Source organism: Tachypleus tridentatus, chromosome 9, assembly GCF_004210375.1.
Source record: "Tachypleus tridentatus isolate NWPU-2018 chromosome 9, ASM421037v1, whole genome shotgun sequence".
NCBI classification, from domain to species: Eukaryota; Metazoa; Arthropoda; class Merostomata; order Xiphosura; family Limulidae; genus Tachypleus; species Tachypleus tridentatus.
This window is the reverse complement of record NC_134833.1, coordinates 44,335,911-44,356,287: the sequence shown is the minus strand read 5'-3', so window position 1 is coordinate 44,356,287 and position 20,377 is coordinate 44,335,911. Positions and strand designations below refer to the sequence as shown.

The following is a 20,377-nucleotide window of genomic DNA, read 5'->3' as shown; positions in this document are numbered from 1 at the left end:
GGACCAACTCAGTTATACATAAACATGCGTAAGGGACAAAATAATATAAAGATATATGGCAAACCTATCTTTAAAATTAAGAAATACTAAAATTTGTTCAACTAAATAGAAAGTTTAGCCAAGCTTGTAAGCCATTCAACATGCCATTGTAAACATAATGTTCTTGAGTCAACTTTGAATAGACTATATTACTTTATTGATGTGTTACACTGAAAAGGATTAATATACCTAAAATTGCCCCATCATAAATTTTCAAAAACAATAAAACTTTGTAATGTGTTACGACTTCAAGTACACATAACTAGTACAGTGTTAAAATTGTATTGGGCCAGATAAGAATTGAAAGTTATTTTAGAAGTTTTATTATATTCTTGTAATTAATAGTTATATATAATGGATTATCACAAATTCTTTCTCCTGAAGAAATGAAAATACAAACAAACAACTAACAAAGCGTGAATACCAATAACTGCTATTAATAAAGTTTAATCTACAGTACCCTCTTACAACAAAGGGTGAATAATAATGTCTGTTTTTGGGAAAGTTTGAACTTCAGTACCCTCTAACAACAAAGGGTGAATTACAATGTCTGCTATTGTAAAGTTTAAACTACAATACAGTCTAACAACAAAGGGTAAACAACGTCTGCTATTAACAATGTTTAAATTACAGTACCTTCTAACAACAAAGGGTGAATAATGTTTCCACCTAATGAGATAAGCTGAATAACAATGCTCCTGTTGCTTTAGTTGAAATTACACGACACTTTAATGATGTAGAGTAAATAATAATATATCTTCATAAAGCCTCAACTACAAGACACTAAGGGATCTGACAATTTCTTCTATTGATTAATGATAAAGTGTAGATAAGGATGTCTCTTACCGCTACAATTAAAACTATTACTTCTTGTGACAAAAGGTGTGTAATAATGTCTATTGTTGATGATCTAGGTAAGGGACATTTTGGAAAAGAGAACATGATAACTTATAACTATCTGGTTTGTAAGATATACAAATGGTTTAAAGAAGAAAAATATTTGTACTGATAAGAGTTAAGACTGTGTTAGAATAATCTATTTTAACTATGGTGACACTTCAGGTTAAGTTAAATTTTAAATTTCTCCTAATTATGAGAGTTTAATCTGAATGTTTTTCTTTTTTTTTAAACGTAACACCTGAAATGTTCATAATAAACCAAACTAATTCTTACAATTAGATTTCAAACAGTCAAGTGAAAAGTGAAAATGACTATCATTAGGAAGCTCAACACACAGTGGGTGACCTTTGGCTTAAAGAAAAGTCACAACAAATTATTCAATGCAATAATTTTCACATTATTTTAGCCCATCATACAAACATAAGGGTGAGGTTCCGAGGGGTATCAGTTGATTCGATGTTGGTAAAACTGCTCTTTCTAAGTGGTACTGGAGTCTGTGCAAGTCAGAATAACTTGTTGAGCTAAACCTCTAAAGCAACAGTGTGAATCAATCATAAGAATGGTTTGAGCGACACTGGTAATGAATCAAGCTGACATCTCATTTCTCAGACACTTACACACCCAGCATCAGTTCAGACTATTAGATTTAGGACTAGAGGTCAGTGCAGTCAGACACTAGTCTCACTATCTGTTCTTCCACAGTGGTGTCATCTGGAAAATCTTGTTTTGATGGACTCTTGAAAGTTACTTTGTTTATTGTACTCTGATTCTTATTCCAGAGTCATCCTCCTCTTCATATTCAGACATGTTTGAAAGTCGCTTTCATTCATCATCATTTATTGAACCATTTTAATTGCCTTGTTTTCAATCTATATAAAGAAAAGATGAGTGCATTTTACAAAAGACAACAATAACTTTTAAGTAACATGAATTATCATAAAATATAACAACCCATAAAAGTGCAAAAAAAACTACAACCATATTTCCTTCTGTCTAAATAAGGTGTTTCAAAATTAAACTTCCTTGTAACTACACTTTTTTTGACTAAGATGTTTTGAATCAAACCTTGTAACTATACATTCTTTGGCTATATTATTCTACCAACTTTCACACACACAAAACTGTGTAAAACCAAATTAACGTATATTTTCAAAATCCAGTTATAGGTGTGAAGAACATGCAGAAAAATGAAAGGAAGGAAAACATAAATCAAGTTCTTTCATGTGAAAAAAAATCTTATGGAAGTCAAAATCCATTCTCGTTAAAATCATTTTTAAACAACTAAATATAATAAATCTATACATAAATATGCTGTAAATATGAGATGCTTAAAGTTTTAATTTATTTCTGTGTTTAGATATCAGAAATAGGAATTCTGTATGTGAATCCAATAAAAAAAGATTTAATACCATCACAGACACTGGAAGCAAAGGAAGTGGAGAGGTCAAGGTTGAAAGTGAAACATGATCACTAGAAATGCACTTGTTTAAACATTTTACAATTAGAGTTACAAAATGGGCATCTTTTAATGCACTGAAGGCCAAGATACCAATAAAACTCATGCCAAACACAATTTGAAAAGAAGCAGTTTAATTATGAGCTTGTGTGACCTTGAGTTTCTTAGCAGAATCTTACGCAAGATGAAAATAACATAAACCTAATGAAATTCCACTGTTATTGATTTCCACTACCAATTTAGTTTTTAACAGATATTAGATCAGCATACCATGCAAATGATAGTGAATGTTTTCAATGCTATACTTTTGATAATATGAATAGAATATATAAAACCTGAGGAATTTTAACAAATAATACAGAAGACTGAAACGCCTTCATCACACTGTAACGCATGACTAGGTCTTTAATTATCTGCTTGGAATCGTCAAATTTAAAGGAGTATCTTTTTGCTGAATTTTGGGGGTGCTGTGCTCTTTCTGTTGCAAACTCTGCCATAACTCTGTTTTGTTTAGCTATCCTGAGATGTTAATATTAGATTGGTCTGAGTTCAGCTGCTCATTTTCTTCTTTGAATTTAGTAAAAGGTATCTTAAGTATGTTGACATTTGCTAGAGGAATAGCAACATTTTCTGAGTTGGCTTTAGGAGGTATTACTCCTACCTGTTAAAGATTGAGAACACTAAAGTTAGTACTCTTATGATGAAACATTCATCACATTTGAGCTCACTAATATTTAAAGCAAAACAAAAAACTAAAATAGATTAAATTTTGTTAATATCAAAATACTTTCCAAAGCTCCAAAGGACATTGATTTAAAAGATCTAACTAACTAGCTACAACCATAATGAACCTGTGATTAAATTATTTAGTATCTATCAATCAAAATAATCAAGAAAAATAGCAAAACTTTCTGAGCTAAAGATGACTCATTTAACACCAAAATTTATGTTTATGTGCTCTAGTCTCACTACTATCACTGTTAAATATGAAAAAAGGATGATACATCAACATCATCAGTTCCATTTACAATCTAAAACATCTCAGTCAGATATCTTCCAAACTCATCTTTTTTCAAAAGAAAACAATTTGAGAGATTTCAGTCTCCTTATCTAACAACCCCTTCATCCCAGGTACCATTCTTGTAACCCTTCTCTGAACCATTTCCAAAAATTCAATGCCTTTTCTCTGGTAAGGAGCTCTAGATTTAATAGAATATTCCAAATATAGCCTAACCAGTGACCTATACAATAAAATTATATACTCTTTACACTTATATTCAATATTTCTGAAGATACAACCTAAAATGCTATTTGATCTATCACTAACAACAGCACACTGCTTTGATAGCTTAAGAGACTGATCAGCTATTACACCAAGATTCCTTTTTTTTTTTGATAACACTGTTAAGGTTATTTCCATCCAAATTATAGTTGTAATTATGATAATCCACATGCCTTTTTTTGTATTTATTATAATTAAAACTCATATACCAATTACTTGTCCAACTCAATAAATGATCTGAATACTTTTTTACATTAGCAGCTTTCTCTTCACAGGCAGCAAGACACAAGATCTTAATATTATCTGCAAATGTAAGTAATTTATTGAACATTCCTTCACTCATGTCATTGATGTAAATCAAAAAGGAGCACACCACTCACAACATTAACCCACTTTGACTGAGGTACATTTATAACAACCCTCTCTAACTTTCTTCCATCCAGTCAACTGTTTTTTTCCAATTTACTAACACATCTCCCAAAATCTATAGAGATAATTTTCTTTACAAGTATTTTATGTGGTACCTTGTCAAATGCTTTCTGAAAATCCAGATACAGCAAATCTATACTCTTACCCTCATCTACATGAGCAGTAACGTTTTCAATTAATGTCAAACGATTTGTAAGGCAGGTTTGTTTGTTTTTCCTTTACAGAAACAATTCTGACTGTCTAATAAATTTCTAAAATTTATTAAATGACTTTGCAAAGCATCTTTTATCAGACTTTACAATTTTTTTCCACAAATGATGTAGGACTAATGGGTCTATAATTACTGCAACAAATGTGATCGCCTCTCTTGAAAGAAAAAGTTACATTAGTTAACTTTTAACACTCTGATACCTGCTTAATATTCAAAAACGGACAAAAAATAGTAGCAAGTGACTCATTTATCATGTCTTTAACCTCCTTCAAAATGCTTGGGGAAATATTACCTGGCCCAGGATCCTTAACATTTTTTAAACTTTCTTAATATTTCTTAACATGCTGAGAATTAACACGCTCATCTTGTTTGATCTTGTTTCTTTCTACCAACTGTTGAAAAAGGGAAATGCTGCTCAAATCTTCATTTGTAAAAACCAAAGAAAAAGCAAGAGTTAATAATCCAGTTATCTTACAACTGGATATGAGCCTCAGTTAAATTAGACAATAAGTATGCTTTCTTCATATCAATAACACATCAAGTTTCTGTGGCTTTCTTATGCAGAAATAACAGAATCAGTAGTGTAATGAAAATGTATACTTAATTTAATACATTTTCCATCACAAACAGAACATTTATCACATCCATGCTTTTCTTCATTTTCTAGCTTCCTCTTATCTTCTTCAAGTTTTTTCTGGCAGACCCTGTCATACATCAAGTATTTGTAATTCTCACTGAGTGAAGATAAAATCCAACAATTTTCTGATGAAAATCAATACCACCAACTAGTAATGAAAACAAAAAAATAAATTTAGATCTGTTAAGACATAAACAGTTAATATTATAAAAATGTTAAGAAAAATTAAAAATGATTAATCTCACCACAAGAGGAAAAGCAATGGAAATTGGTTTTTATGATTTGATTACCCACAATGCCACCAGACATACCAGTTGAATTGCTGTGAACAAATGAGCTCGAATGATTTCTACAGAACAGGATATGATCAAATAACTACATAAAAAAAAGAAAATATATTACTCATCAGTTCTCTGTTTGCTTGACAATGGTAAAAAACTTTAAAATTTAATTTAGTTTGCATATAAGTCTGATGCACAAGAATGCTTAACCACTAAAAAAACAGCACTTACGAAAACATTACAACGAGTGAGAAACAATTACTTTATTTCTACAAATATTTTTATCAAATATTATTTTTCACATGAATTCAATTTATTATTCTTAGTTGATGTTATTAATTACTTCTACAATATCCTTTACAAATTTCTTTAGGTAATGTTTTAATTGTATTAAGTATTATCAAAATCATATACAAAATTTACCCAAAAACAAACAATGAAGACTAAATTAACCACATTGGTAGTGCAATAGCTTGCACTACAATATGTTAAACAGGTTTAATATGGACTTAAGATTGAAATAAGCACATCTCTACTTCGAACTGTACACAGGTAGTCACAACTAAAATGCAGGTTCTAGGATATATAGTTTATGTGCAAGTTCTCTGTTCCAAACAGGATATTATGTTGTTGTATTTTCCCAGTCTTAATTATAATAAATCAATGAATTAAAATATGTCTTGAACTTTATTTTAAGAAAAAGCACCTTCTATTTGCAATATAATGTATATAATTCTGCTCTAAGCAAATGTAAGAATAAAGTGATTACACATGACCAACCTTTAACAATCTGGTGAAGAAGACAGATAAGCCCACCAAAATGAAAATTAGCAAGTGAGTAACTCGCTGTTTTCTGCAACACAATATCAAAATAAATAAATACAAAATGTGCTGTCATCAGAAATAATACTGTGGACTAGACAGCAAGAGATTATATTACAAACTTGTGTGAAAAGAAATATGAATTATCAGCTTTACATTTTTAACCTTCACTAGCTGTTATCACATTTTTTTAAAAACACTACCATCACATTTCATTTCTGATAGAACATGTTAAGACTGGTAACCTTTTAATAGGAAAAAAAATCTTTTAATGCCTGGAATAATTCAACTCAGTAATAAAAAAAAAAAGAGTCCTTTCTACCATAGAAGTAGTTTTATGGTTAAAAATCATATGTCTTGGGAAGGAGAGAATAACCAAGAAAAAGAAAACATAAGAAGCATGGTAAAGAGTGCTGGAAAAATTAATAGGATAAATATCAGAATGACAATGACCACAAGGAAATAAGTCTCAAGAGAAAGGTGGTACAAAGAACACAAAGCAACAGGTTCAAAAGGAGAATAGGCTAGGGCATGAAGAATGACACAGAGATCCCAGTTCAGAAGCTTAAATAAACAGGGCAGACAAACAACATGAAATCAATGGGAAAGAATAGAAATGCCAGAGAAGAAGAAGGATTTATGAAAACAGGAGAAAAAAAAGGTGTAGAACAGAGCAGCACAATAACTAGAAACAGTGGAGAAAGACAAGCATTGATCAAATAGTAGGTAAAGACCCTGGACACATGAGAAACTGAAAAATGGGAAAAACAGAATATCTGGCAAATGGACCACTGACAAAAGGTTGACTAGTGACACCGATACACAGACAATGACAAAGGACATATGGATTAGATAAAAAGGAAGACACACAGATATTGAGCCCCTGAAAGTTGGCAATGGACCAAACAAAAGGCATGTGCGATGATGGAATTTGGCAATATATATGTAAAGACGAACCTGACGATGACCGAAGAAGGTCAAAATGTTGTTTGCTCCTCTACATAACGCTTTCTACCCATACAAGTCGTTTTACATATATACTTTTCTCTACAAGTGGGTTTTCTTTTCATCATGCATCTACCCTCAGAGCTATGGGGTGTAGGACAAACACCTAAAGGAAGGAAGTTTGTCATTCCAATGAGTTGTACAAATTCATCACTATGGGGTGTACCCAGATGAGAACAATCTCACACCATAGAAAGAACTTGGCTGGGGCAAGATGAAAGGTGTGCAACCAGACTCATAACACCTGAAACATGACAAACCAAGACTGTGATGTTGTAGGTCCCTGTCCCTTGTTCAGAGATAACTGATGACAGTTACATTGTCAGAATAAATCTTAACAACCTGCCCTCACAAGAATGGGAAGAAATGCATGAGAGCCTAACAAACTGCCAAGAGTTCCAACTGGTTGATATTGTATGTAGATTTTTTGATGGATCACCAATCCAAAATCTCCTAAAGATTGAGGATAGCAACCAACCCACCAAAACACATCTGATGAAAAAAGCATGAGTTGAAAGAAGAAGAATCCCCACAGTGTTAAGAGCCCTGTTGAGCCACCAAACAAGACTGGCCTTGATCCTTGAATCAAGATGGATCACAGGATATGTTCCACTGGCAGAGATGCCAACTGTTTCAAATGACTGAGCGTAATGATTGTAGACAGAGTCCTTTGTCATTTGCAGCTACTAGGCCTGACCAATGTCTCTAAGCTGTTTATTATATTATCATTATAACTATTATTATTTATTACTGCTTAGATTGCTCATTTATGATTGTGTTTTTTTATTACGTCTTTTATTTAGTTCAGAGTAACAAACATACTGGTAAATCAACACTGAACATGCACAAACAGTGAGCAGAAAAAGCCTTTGTTTAAGGACTAGTTTTATCATGTTTATCACACTTATTGTGATAGTTTTGCAGCTGTTGCAGCCTTTGCCTTCATGAGAATATCTCTGGATGGTTGGAAGTTATAACAACATTGTCAATTTAAGTGCATACACATCTTGTGTGTTATAATACTGCTCAAAACTGAGGTGCTCAAGTTTGGTCTGAACTTGCTTTTGTTTTTAGTCACTAAACTAAATATCCTTTCATTGTCAGCATTAGAATGGAAGATTGTAAGAATTCCAAGCATAACCCTACACACAATGTCATACTTCTGGTTGCTGGTTCCATCCTTAACTGTAGACAGCTGAACCCAAAACTTGTCAACTTTCAACTGAAGGACAGTTTCTGAGAAAGTATCAATTTGATAGTTCGAATATTGCCCTTCACACTTGTCAATAGTATCGTGCTCATATGCATTGACAAGGACAGGACACCTGTCTGTGAAGAAGAATAGAGAAGAGAAATCTTTGCTGACTTTCAGTTTTGGATCAGCAATCTCGCATGAATCAGAAGTTCATAATTTAGTGGGAAATGTTTCATCATGTAATTTGTAGCTGCAATATAGTATTTCTTGGCACTGGTGTAGAAACTGATCAGGTCCAGGTCCTTTTCATATTTAACAGTGTATTCCTTGGCAGCATTTCCAATAGAAACTGCCTCATCAGATTTGTGTGAAGATTCATTGTTGTAGTCAAGTTCAGTGATGTTGCCTTCAAAATATTCTGGCTTGATGTACCTAACAAGTATATTTTTAACTTGTGTAATCAGAGTTCTATGCATAATGTGTATGCAAGGTTTTTCTCTTTGCAATATCAAATTGGCTTGCTCAAATAGAGTAACTGTAGACTGAAGGAAAAGACAAAATAACAAGTTCATTTTGTTGTCCAAGAAAACTGTTAACATATCTAACTTGCTCTGTGCATAACATTTCTTGGTTACTTTCTTGCTAGCTTTTAGTTCTCTTTTTTCATTGATTGTCTCTTCTTCAGTTCAAGGTCAGAGTGCCCAAACATATATTGAGTTATGTCAAATGTTTCTTTGTCTACTTTTGGACACTGTTGTCTTGTGTCCCTGTGTGGCTGAGAGGATATCCTGACTTTTAAAGTCTTGCTTGTGTTAACAAGTTGTAGAATTTTTCTTGTTTCTTTGTCATACAATCCTAAACTCTTTGAAATGTTGTTTTCCGCAAGCACTTTTGTCCAAAAAATAGTAGATATCTATCAATATATCAGAAACTGGGCAGGGTAGCTCTCTGGAAGCTTTCTGGGCAGCAATATTCATGAGGTGACAGGCACAGCCCATGAAGTAAATGCTAGGCTGTCGTCTTGAGATGTGTCCCATCACACCATTACCAGTACCAGACATAACTGAGGTATTGTCTGAATAAAAACTAAGACAGTTTTCCCATGGAATTTTCCTCTTTGTCAGTTCGTGGTCCAAAAGCTTGAAAATATTCTCCCCCATTGTAGCTTCTTTCCATTCTACCATTGTCAAAACAGAACAAACAAGTTTTCCAAGAAAGGGTAAAGATATTGTTGTATCTGTTTAATTTTGAACCCTTCAGGCTTAATACAACAATCAGATTATCCTTATTCTAATCTGTGACATAATCTGGGGCAGCCAGTGGATCACGATTTGGACAAGTAAAAAGTGAGTTTAAAGCTCATCTACACCTAGTCATTATATCCTTGAAATGAAACTATACTCACAAGTCGTTTCAGTCTATTCAGAAATAAAATGCATGTGAGATAGCAGCTGGAGGTTAACTTATCCCACCTGTGGTCGACATGCTCTTAAGACACGTGAAGATCTAACTTTAATTCACCGATTAGCATATCCATTTTATTTGATAACAAAATAGACTCACCTTGACAATATAAAATTAATGCTAATTTTGTTCAATGATAAAAGCTTGCACAAATATACAGAAATGATCCAAATGACAATTAAACTTACATAACCATAACGACAGTCTAACACCCTGAAATAACTCATCTTATTTTATTCATTGGTAATGCACAAATATATACATATATAAATCATCCAATGAATTAGAAAGTCAGTGTATTCTGCTGCAAATCATAATCAACCAATCTAAAATTTAGCCTGGCAGTTTGTTTCATGATCCAGAAATAATTATGCCAAAACATAGATTATTTTTATAATCATTCAGCATTAAACCTGACAGCACAAAATCACTTTTATTATTTTAACTGTTCCTTAACACAGAATATACTCATTGTTACAAATACATTGTCATATAATTGTGTCAACTGAACCTTACAGTACTAAAACTAGTTTTATTCATTTTCTCCTTAATATGAAATCTGTTCATGGTTATAACTAACTTATCTAATCACACAACCTAAACCTAAATTAACTGTTGTTATTTTGTACCAATACAGAAACTATTCAACTAAACGTTAACATTTTCTTACACTGAAAATGCATTTCCAATAATGCTTACCTTTGCTGACACTTATAGCTATTACTTGATTGCCAGGGTTTCTTCCTTTGCCCATCTAAGCATTGGTCTGATTTTTTTTTCTTGTTTGCTTCCAGTCCTTTATGTTTCACTTAATTGCCCTTGGTTAGAGTGATCTTGTGACATTCTCCACCGATCAATACACCATCTATCTTGGTAATGAATATAAGCACCTCATTAAGATAATGTTATAACTACTTGAAGACTGATTCCAACCCCAGCTTTTAGTGGGGAATTGTCAGTAGAGGTAAATATTATTGAAAAACAAATTATCAGTTTAGAAAAATGTTAATCTCCTAATCATAGTTATCTCTGCTTCCACATAGCTAGAATCCCACACTGAAAGATGGAGGGGCCTGAAAGATAGGCAGTATCCATGTGCACAGAGCAAGGATGTACCAAGATAAAAATGGTACCAGATGGGAGGAACAGGACAACATCTAGAATAGGTACCTTAGTTCATGTATTGAAGGTGGAATAGTACATGAGTAATCATCACAATAGACCAGCCCTAAACAGATAGTAGATGTTCCACTACTCACCACTGGAACAGTGAGCCACATAACACCTCAGGGCTCTGACAAAACACAAATGATTTGGGTCTGATCAGGTTCATACATTAAAAACAGTTGGCAAATGAATGTGCAAAAAGGATTTATCTACTTCCTTGGATACCAAGAGTCATTGGATGAAAATACCTGTCAGGAAAGAGCAAGACAAAAGTGTGCACACTTCAATCACTGATGCCTACATGCTAGCAGCAACAAAAAATACTGAAAGGGAAGATTTGTACATAGTACATGAGGCTAAAGATTTGAATAGATGTTGAGATAAAGCATGCAATATCACCTTAATATCTCTCTTTGGTAATAAAAAATGATATTTGGGATAAAGAGCTCTAAATGTTCCGAGAAGGCCAGATTGTACTGGACGTTCAAATACTTTTCAATGTTTAGTATATAAAAGAGTAGTCAATAAAGCTGCCTTAGATAAAGTGACACTAGGTGAAGCTAGACCTTTGTCAAGAGCCAGGTAAAAAAACGAGACATAGTGGACACATTTGGGTAAAGCAAGTTCAATTTCCTCATCAGACAACATTGGCAGTAAGTGTGCCATTTTCATTGATAGATTGAGGCAAATACAAAGCAACTTTACAATTTAAACCCTGATGCAAAGGACAGTATAACTTCCATGCATGAAGTCTGAACTTGGGAATGCCAGACCAGGACTGCCTCAATAGACACAGCCAAAGAGGAAGTGACAGAGCTAGACATTCTTGAAGATACTGAAGAATAAGGAACAATGCTTGGGTCAGCCAACCTGGTGCTACCAACAGTACTCAATAATTAGTGGATCAAATTATAGCCAGAATTCTGGGTAACAGATAACCTGAGGGAAAAGGCATAGAGATGCAATCCTGCCCAATTTTGACTAAATCCATCTGTCAAAAAACCCTGAGGATGAAGTACTGGAAACCAAAATGTCTGTAGTTGAGAGTTCTATTGAGTGGCAAATGAGTTAATAATCAAAGTCTCAAACTGAGAGTAAGTCCACCAGAAAATCTCATAAAGGAGCATCCATTCAACTGGGCTAAGAAAGTTGATCTGATATATAATTCATCGTCCATGGAATATGGCAAATCAAGAGTCTGACAGAATAGGAGTGAGCTAAGTAGAGAATACCCAAAGTTCAAAACAATTGCCCTAAAAATGTATGCCTCTTTAACAGCAAATCTACAAGATCACTGTATAAATGTTAGAATGGATCACAGTAACTTTCCCCTTCAATAGATCAAGACCTTGAACCATTGCTTGTTGAACAGCAAAAAGTTGTAAAATATTGAGTGTTGGTCTGATCTAAATACCACTCAAGAACAAAGATGATATTAATGGTTGTAGTAAGTGATCCATTGGTTGCTCAGTAAGATGAAGTGTGTTACTGAGAAATATCACCAGGGGCAACTGAGTGAGGTATAAGACCAAAGAAAGTGAGAAAATATCAAACTAACACTTTGATGGGCAAAGAGAAACCCTGGCAGTCAAGTTATAGCTATAAGTGCCTGTAGAAGTAAGTATGTTTTGGAAACCAAATTATTACATAACCATTAGAGTTTAACTTAACAGTATAAAACCACTTTTATTACACCATACACACATAAATGAGCTGTACAACTTTTAACCATAATGAATAAATCTTGCAGAATCTAAATTCTTCACAAAACTTATAACAAAAAAGCAACAAATATGAATTCAAAACACACACACAAAAAAGTACAAAACATATCTATAAAATGACAAAAACTATTGTTTCAAATTTCAACACTGGTCCTGTACTTTCACGAATGTTCAATGGCTACCCACTAACTAACCCATACAACAGTCCATTGACAGCTCCAGTGAGCAAACTCTCCATGACAGCCTGAAAAAAAAAGTATTGCTATGTTTAAGATAGTTTTCAATAAACTTTGAGGATGGTAAAAATGAAATGTTCCTCATGTTAGTTGGTGTTTTGTTTAATCAAATATTGTCTAGATATGATAAACAAACAAAAAAATCTTTCAAATAAAGGATTAATTCAAGAAATAAATGTTCCATATAATCCAAACAACGAGATGATGCATACACACAATTTCATTTTAATACAATTCTAATTATTTCTTTTTGAAACTAAACATTCTCGGGGCAAGTTAATCATAAATATACAAACTAAAAACGAATCAGTTGCACACTGACACAAATAAATAATTATTGTAAGTATCCCTTCAGTCTTTATAAATACATGTAAAAGTTTTGTCCCAAACACATTTAATTACATTAATTTCTATAAAACTTCAGTTTGAAAGCAAGCTTAAAGAATTCCATAAACAAAAATCAGCCATGCCCACAACATGAGCAATTTTTCAACACAACTAAAGAACTCTATAGATTGTACAAACTGAATAACAACTTCGCACAACATTTAGTACCAGAAAAACTAAATTAAAGATCAAAGTTCATGAAGTGATTGAACTAACCTACAGTACAAACTGTTTATTCATACATTTAAAGTAATAGAAAGCTTGAAATTTTTCATTATACAAATAACTGAACAAACAACTTAACCTCTTCATGGCACAACTAGAGTATCAAACAGTCTGAGCAATTTGAGTTTGATTATTTTGTTACACAAGGAAACTATCCTATATCTTACAGTACTTCATTATGCAACTTACACTATTTCACAGTGAAAATATCAAACAGTTTAATTTATCATGTAACACAACTATCACATAATTTAAAATGTTCCATAACTCAGTTAAATCATCCCATAATTTAAAGTATTTCACACCATAACTGACATGTTTCATAACTCTCAGAACAATATAAACTATTTCATAATGAACATATTTGGCAGCTTCACTATTTTATTAACAACTATCAAGCAGCTTGACCAATTACAAAACAGAAATATCACACAGTTGAGCTATAATATAATACTACTATTGGAAAAACATAAGCTATTTTATAAAAGAGCTACACTTGTGTCGTAAAAATTCAAGCTAAGACCGCTTGTGTTGTTTCAAGGATCAATGAGAACATATTTTAATGGTAAACAAAATGTGAAAAATATAATTTATTCATATGGTATATTATGGTTATAATAAGCTCTTTGATATACTATGTTCTGATAAAAAGTTGTTTGATTTGTCATTAACTTTTGCACAAATTTGTTTGCAGGTTATTCACAGTAACCATTCTTAATTTTAAAGTGATAATTTATAGAGTGGAAACAGCTATTTAAATCACCCACCACCAACTATTGGGATATTCTTTCACAATTAATAAGAGGATTGACTATCACATTATAAAGCCCTCATGGCTGAGAAAAAGGAAGCATATTTGGTGAAGTGTTTCAACTCCATGCCAGGCCCTTGACCATGAGCCCTTCCAACCTTATGGAAGGAAAAATATTGTTTTTTCCTTTTACCTTTTATTATTTAGAAAATCCTGAAAATAACTGTCCTACTAGATAGTGAAATTATTACCTCTTCATGGCTAGCCTTCTAACAAAAAGTCTGTACTCAAAGTTCATTCCTTTAGAGTGGTGTTTCTGAAAATAGTGTTCAAGTTTCCTATCTGTCTTTCTTTTTCACATCTAATAAAAGTTTGAAACAGAAATAAATTCAACATTTCAACATTACATTACTTTGATTTTTGTTTAAATAATATTTTAAGTGGTAAGCATAAGGAGGTCAAGAAATGATCAGTGAGTGGAATATTTATTGACACAACTGTAAGAAAGAGAGAGAGAGAGTGAAGCAGCTGAAAAACAGAGATAAAAAATGGTGGGATAATTATTTCTTTATATATAGTATTCCCCCCAACATGCAACACCACATATTCCAGGGTTCCACATTCCTCAGCTCTTACAGCTACATCAATTTTTCCATCATCATCTCTCTCATGACCTTCCAACAGTGACAAGAAAAGGTCTTCACCTGCAGTTTAAATTACCATCTCCAAACTATACAACTTGATGATGCTAATTACATTAACCAAAACGAATACTTCACATTGTTACAGCATTCTTTCTCTCCTTATAAGAAAAAAAGGTAAAATAAAGCTTACATTTATACATGAAACCTGCAGCTTTTACAGTTTAAAGATAAAGGTTGCTGGTATGGCTTACCTTCCTGTTTTTTTGAGTCCACTTTCTTCATGTAATTTTTCTCCTTCCTCTTCTTGTTCAATAGAAGGTTCTTTATCTGTTTCTATACACTTTTTTCTTCCCTCCTAAATAACATAAATTTCAATAGAAATCACAATTTTATCATTCTCATGGTGTTACTAACCCTCGCCTTTCAATTCATTTCTAATTATTTTATAAATTTACATCGGACCATGAAAAATAAGACATCTACTTTCATTATGAATCCATTTATGATGTATATAAAATGTGTTATCACATTCATTCACCTACTTAATGTCTTTCTTCTTCTGGAGACAGTTAAACAATCTCTAAACCTTATATTATTTTGTCCTTTTATACCCATTCATTTTCAGCATTGGCAACATTTGTTGTACTCCAAAGAAGCCTGACATTAGTCGCTTTACCGAATGCTCATCATTTGTACTTATGAATGCTTCATTTAGTTTCTGCTTCTGTGTTGAGTTAAAATAATTAGCAGAATTCTCAGCTAGCAAGCTCAGACGTTCGAGAAGCAACCATAACACACCAAAGAATATCACTTGCACATTTGTAAGCTCTACAACCTCTTTCCAACATTCACTGTTTTCGGACTAAACACTGGGTGGTATTTCTACAGAGATTAGTTCACATTTTGTACAAGAAAAACTAGTTAACAAATTCCATTATAAGTTCACCTTTAAAATACCAGTACATGATATTCGAACAGATGTAGTTGCTCACTGAATAAATAATAGTGTCAAACTGAAATCTGAGATGTCGTTCTTCACTCAAATGATGCTTGTAACCATTCTTTATGAACAAATTTGAACTATTAGAAACTAATGTCTGAGCAAAGATAAGGAAGCTCCTGAATCATCAAGAACACACTTGAAACTCAATTTGATCATTAATGGCATATTTTATGTAATGCTAAGCCCAGTATTATTTGAACTAGACATCATACCTATGAATGCATCTCGACTACTCAATCTACATGAGCTAGCGGTTAAACTCAACTCAGAACCTACTTGTTTAAAACATTTGGAATTTCTTCAGCCCTTGATGCAGAAGTTGTGTTAATAATTTTTTGCTGTTGTTATTGTTTATTTACAGGGTATATTACAAATTCAGTGACCTGGAAAGCCATAGTAAAAACAGTATTCATCCTTCATGCTATCGACATCTTCTTGAGGGAATTTGTAGTGTTTTTGTGATGCAGCCATGATAACTGAACCTGGGAAGCTATGTTATCCATCAGAGAATTGTGATGATGGCATCACAACATTTGTGTTTTCTGTGGCTTTGGAGTTGTTGGTCAAATTTTTGTTCAGCCTTAAGACCATCATAGACTTGAAATTGCTTTGGAGCTGAATCTATCACAAAACAATAAACCTAATTCCACGATGAAATGCTCCTGAGATCTATGTGATAAAACTTGGTCTCACTCAGTAGCCCTCCAAGAATGTATGAATGAGAATCACCTTATGTCCAATCGATGATCTGCTTGAGAAAGATTTTTGTGCAATCTTCTCAGAGCATTCACACAAACAGCCAAATTCTCACAAGGCGTTTTTTCACTTTTGTTAAGTGATAGTAATTAGTCATTCAAATATCTGAAGGTACAGATTTAAAAATAAAGAAGTTATAAAAACTACCATAAAAAATTAATATTTATTAACACTAATCAATGGAGAAAAAAAGAAATGTAAAATATAAACACAAACAAGTTAGAGAAAAAAGCTGCATCAGAATGCAGACTGAAAATGGAACATGTAGAAAATAATTCCATACTGAAAAGTGAACAGTAAGAATCTGTTTGAGTGTAGTCAAACACAAAGCTACATAATGGACTATTTGTGGTGTGCCCAATACAAGTATTGAAATCAGACTTCTGGCACTATAATTCTACATACTAAACATTGTGCCAACAGGAGGAAAACAGAGGCTACACAGCTAAAAAGTTGTGCATTCTATTCTATATTTACTTCTTCACTATGAAATTAGATCTTTGTATACAAAATAATAATTTTGTATTCAAACACTTTCATATAAAGGAGCAAGCTACATCTCACTCCAGGCATAGGAAATTTGATACATTATGTTTCCTGATAGCAACTGCAAGTTGTTTTAAGACACTGCTGTTTCTATACAATAATTTGAAATCTGTAATAAAACAAGCAAGTTGCTGTTCCAACCACTGATTGTTTTACTGTTAGATATGCACAACTGTTAATTTTAAGTTCAATATGAGAGTATTTTTTAGTTTGTATTGTGCAAGCGTTAAAGTAACTTATTTTAAAAATATAGTTATGGGAAATTTTATTACGTAGCTGTTTGCATAGTTCAATTGTTGTGAATTGATGTCAAATACTCAAACCTTCTGAATGTTTCTCTAAATTTAAGTGATAATTTTTATTTTATAAAATCTCGTAATTTGTACAACATTCTAGGCCTCTGTTGGGCAATATATATATATATATTGGTAACCAAGTTAGTGAAAGTAAATTTAGAAGTTAGACTGCATGTAAGTTTAGTACCAACAGGTGATTTTTATAGTGAGCTTCAAATTTTTGTTACAATAACAGAGATACAGAAGAAGAATTTGTCATGTCAGTTAAGTTTTCAAGTAACTAAACCAGCCTGTGTGTACTTTTGAAAGAGAAGCAAACATGAAATCAAAAGCAACACTGCATAATTACCAGGAAGATTATTTAAAATTTAATTTCATATTCAGAATGATTAATAATGAGGAATTACTGTAATGCTTTATTTGTCCACAAAGCCAAATAAACTTAAAAGGCATTTAAAAATTAAACAATGAGAACATGGGAAAAACCATCAAGTTTTTCAAATAACAAGTGTAACAATCAAAACATGAAGCAACTTGCTTTAAAAGCATGTAATTGTTCTATCAATAGCCTTAAATTATTCTTTAGAAGCCCATTATATAATTTGGAAGTGATGAAACAACATAATACAGGAGAGACATTATTAATTCTTCCTACTGCCATAAAAACATGAGAAATCATTCATGGTGAGGCCCTAAAAAAAAAAAAAAATTCTATGCCTTTATCATGTGACGATCATGAAGTATGTAGATGTGAATTTCTCCTCAGAGGAAAATGCAATTGATAACATGCTTTGTACAATTGTAAGACTTATTTTATCTTTACAAAGGGTACAGGGTACAACGATATGTAGCTTTAACAGAGAAGTGCCATAAAAAAAAAAAAGTGTATACGTCACTACAGTAAGATGTCAACAATTAAACCATTTCAACTCATCATGAAGCATTGCACGGATTGTCCCTATGTCTAATAATAACTTATATTGCTCTATCATAATGTTACAATATCATTGAAAAGATTGCTTAGGAATGTTTCATTTTAATTGCTTATTATCATCTGAATATTTTTTGATACATTAATTTTGCATTAAATATTTGCAAAATATTTGGCATTTTCAAATTTTTTTCTCTATTATAGATATTTATATTCAACGATTTTGCAAGCATGATAAATCGGTATCTCACATGTTTTATAAAGAAATCTGGAATAACACTGTCGAAATTAAAGTAAAAAATCATAACACCCTGCACATTGAAAATAGCTGTTATTAGTGAATATTAATGTTACCCAAAAGTGAGATGAGGTTCTTTTTGGTGTTAGTTTGTAAATTATACACTGTCACATTGAGAATTAAAAATCTTCCAATCTAATCAACATGTTCAAGACCCATGGAGACAATAAAAGTACCAAACATCCCTCTATTATTGTACAGGCTTGAAACTCAAAGGATAATCTTACTCTCACATATTTTCATATTGGCAAACAAATAAGTTGGCAAGTGACAATGCTTACATTGACAATTACAGATGCAGTTATCTCCTTGAGAATTCACTGCATCATATGGTGGGATATCTGTGCTAGCCTTCCCTGATTTAGCAGTGTAAGACTAGAAAGAAGGCAGCTAGTCATCACTATCCACAGCCAACAGTTGGGCTACTCTTTTAAAAAGAAATAGTGGGATTGGCCATCATAATATAATGCTCCAATTTTTCCCATAAGAAATACTGTAAATTAAATTAATCCGTTACAGACCTCCAGAAATTACGTATTATGAAGCATTTTAAGGAAAAATATTGCTTATTTATACCTGTATAATAATACTTAATGCAAAAAGTCAACCACAAAAACTGTGAACACAATAAAAAAACAATAAATGAAAATGTAACTGCACTTTACCTGTGTTGAAGAGAGCTGATGGCGTAAGTGAAAGGTGGTGAGGAACGTGAAGAGTAGGAGGGTTATTATTGTTTGGAAGGGGAGTCACCTTCCATAAAAATGTCAGGTAACTCTCCTTCTGGGGCTCTTTCTCTTTTCTGTCTCTTTCCACTGCTACATCCTGCTTAAGACTCACTGGACCTATTTCTCACAAAAACCTTGTCTAATTTGTTTCTGCCTGGCATCCTCCCCATGTCTCATCACACTATGTTTGCTACTTCCCTTCCTAAATTTTTCAAACCACCCCCTACTAGCCTTAAAGGCATCACTTGTATCAGCACTCGTCCCAGGGGTGTTTTTCAGGAGGTCAGCATGCAACTGCTTTGCTTTTTCACAAATGATGGCCTCAGAAATGCTATCACCAGCTTCCTGTTTTCGTTTACCCAAATCAACAACAGTTTGTCTACCTCTTCCATTGTTAGTGATCTTTGTTTCGTAACCACTGTCACTCCTTTTGCAACATCAACTCCTTTGATAATCTCTTTATTTTTCAGTGTGATGCAGACTGTAGGTGAGACACGCGAACACCACTCTCATACATCGCTATGAGATCGTTTTTCACCTCTCTTGTGGCTCTAACAACTTTTCTATTTGGTTTGCTGCTTTCTTTATCCATCTCCGACTCCATGGTGGCTTATTTGATCAGAATATTTAAAAAAAAGGAAAAATGGAAAACATTCACAGAAGATTTTAGCGGGGATGTTCATTGAGCGATATATGCGAGTAAAATGTTTTGGACAAGTTTGGCGTGGGCCGAAAATAGTTGAAGAGTCGTTCGGGTCATCAATCGGATTATTTCGGGAGTTCGGACCACGACAGCTTAGTTCGGGAACCGAGTTTATGTTCGAAAACCGAGACATTTTTTCTCAAACAAAACGTTCGAAAATCGAATTGTTAGAGAAAATAGTCGTTTGAAACTTGAAACTGTTGTTTGATGCTAGATTCAAATTATAAAAAAACTATAACATTAGAGCTGATCACAAGTAAA

At 32.9% G+C, this 20,377-nt stretch overlaps 1 protein-coding gene across 1 annotated transcript in view; it reads right to left on the bottom strand.

The window, feature by feature from the left end:
- The window catches only part of LOC143227361 (uncharacterized), a 29,026-nt gene extending 9,009 nt beyond the window's left edge, over positions 1 to 20,017 (bottom strand). Inside the window, exons 1-2 of the mRNA XM_076458815.1 lie at positions 19,921 to 20,017; positions 19,351 to 19,536 (exon numbers count right to left, since the gene is read on the bottom strand). Of these exons, the coding sequence (XP_076314930.1) occupies positions 19,351 to 19,536; positions 19,921 to 20,017 (283 nt within the window). The remainder of the gene's footprint in view (positions 1 to 19,350; positions 19,537 to 19,920) is intronic.
- Between the last annotated feature and the right edge of the window lie 360 nt (positions 20,018 to 20,377).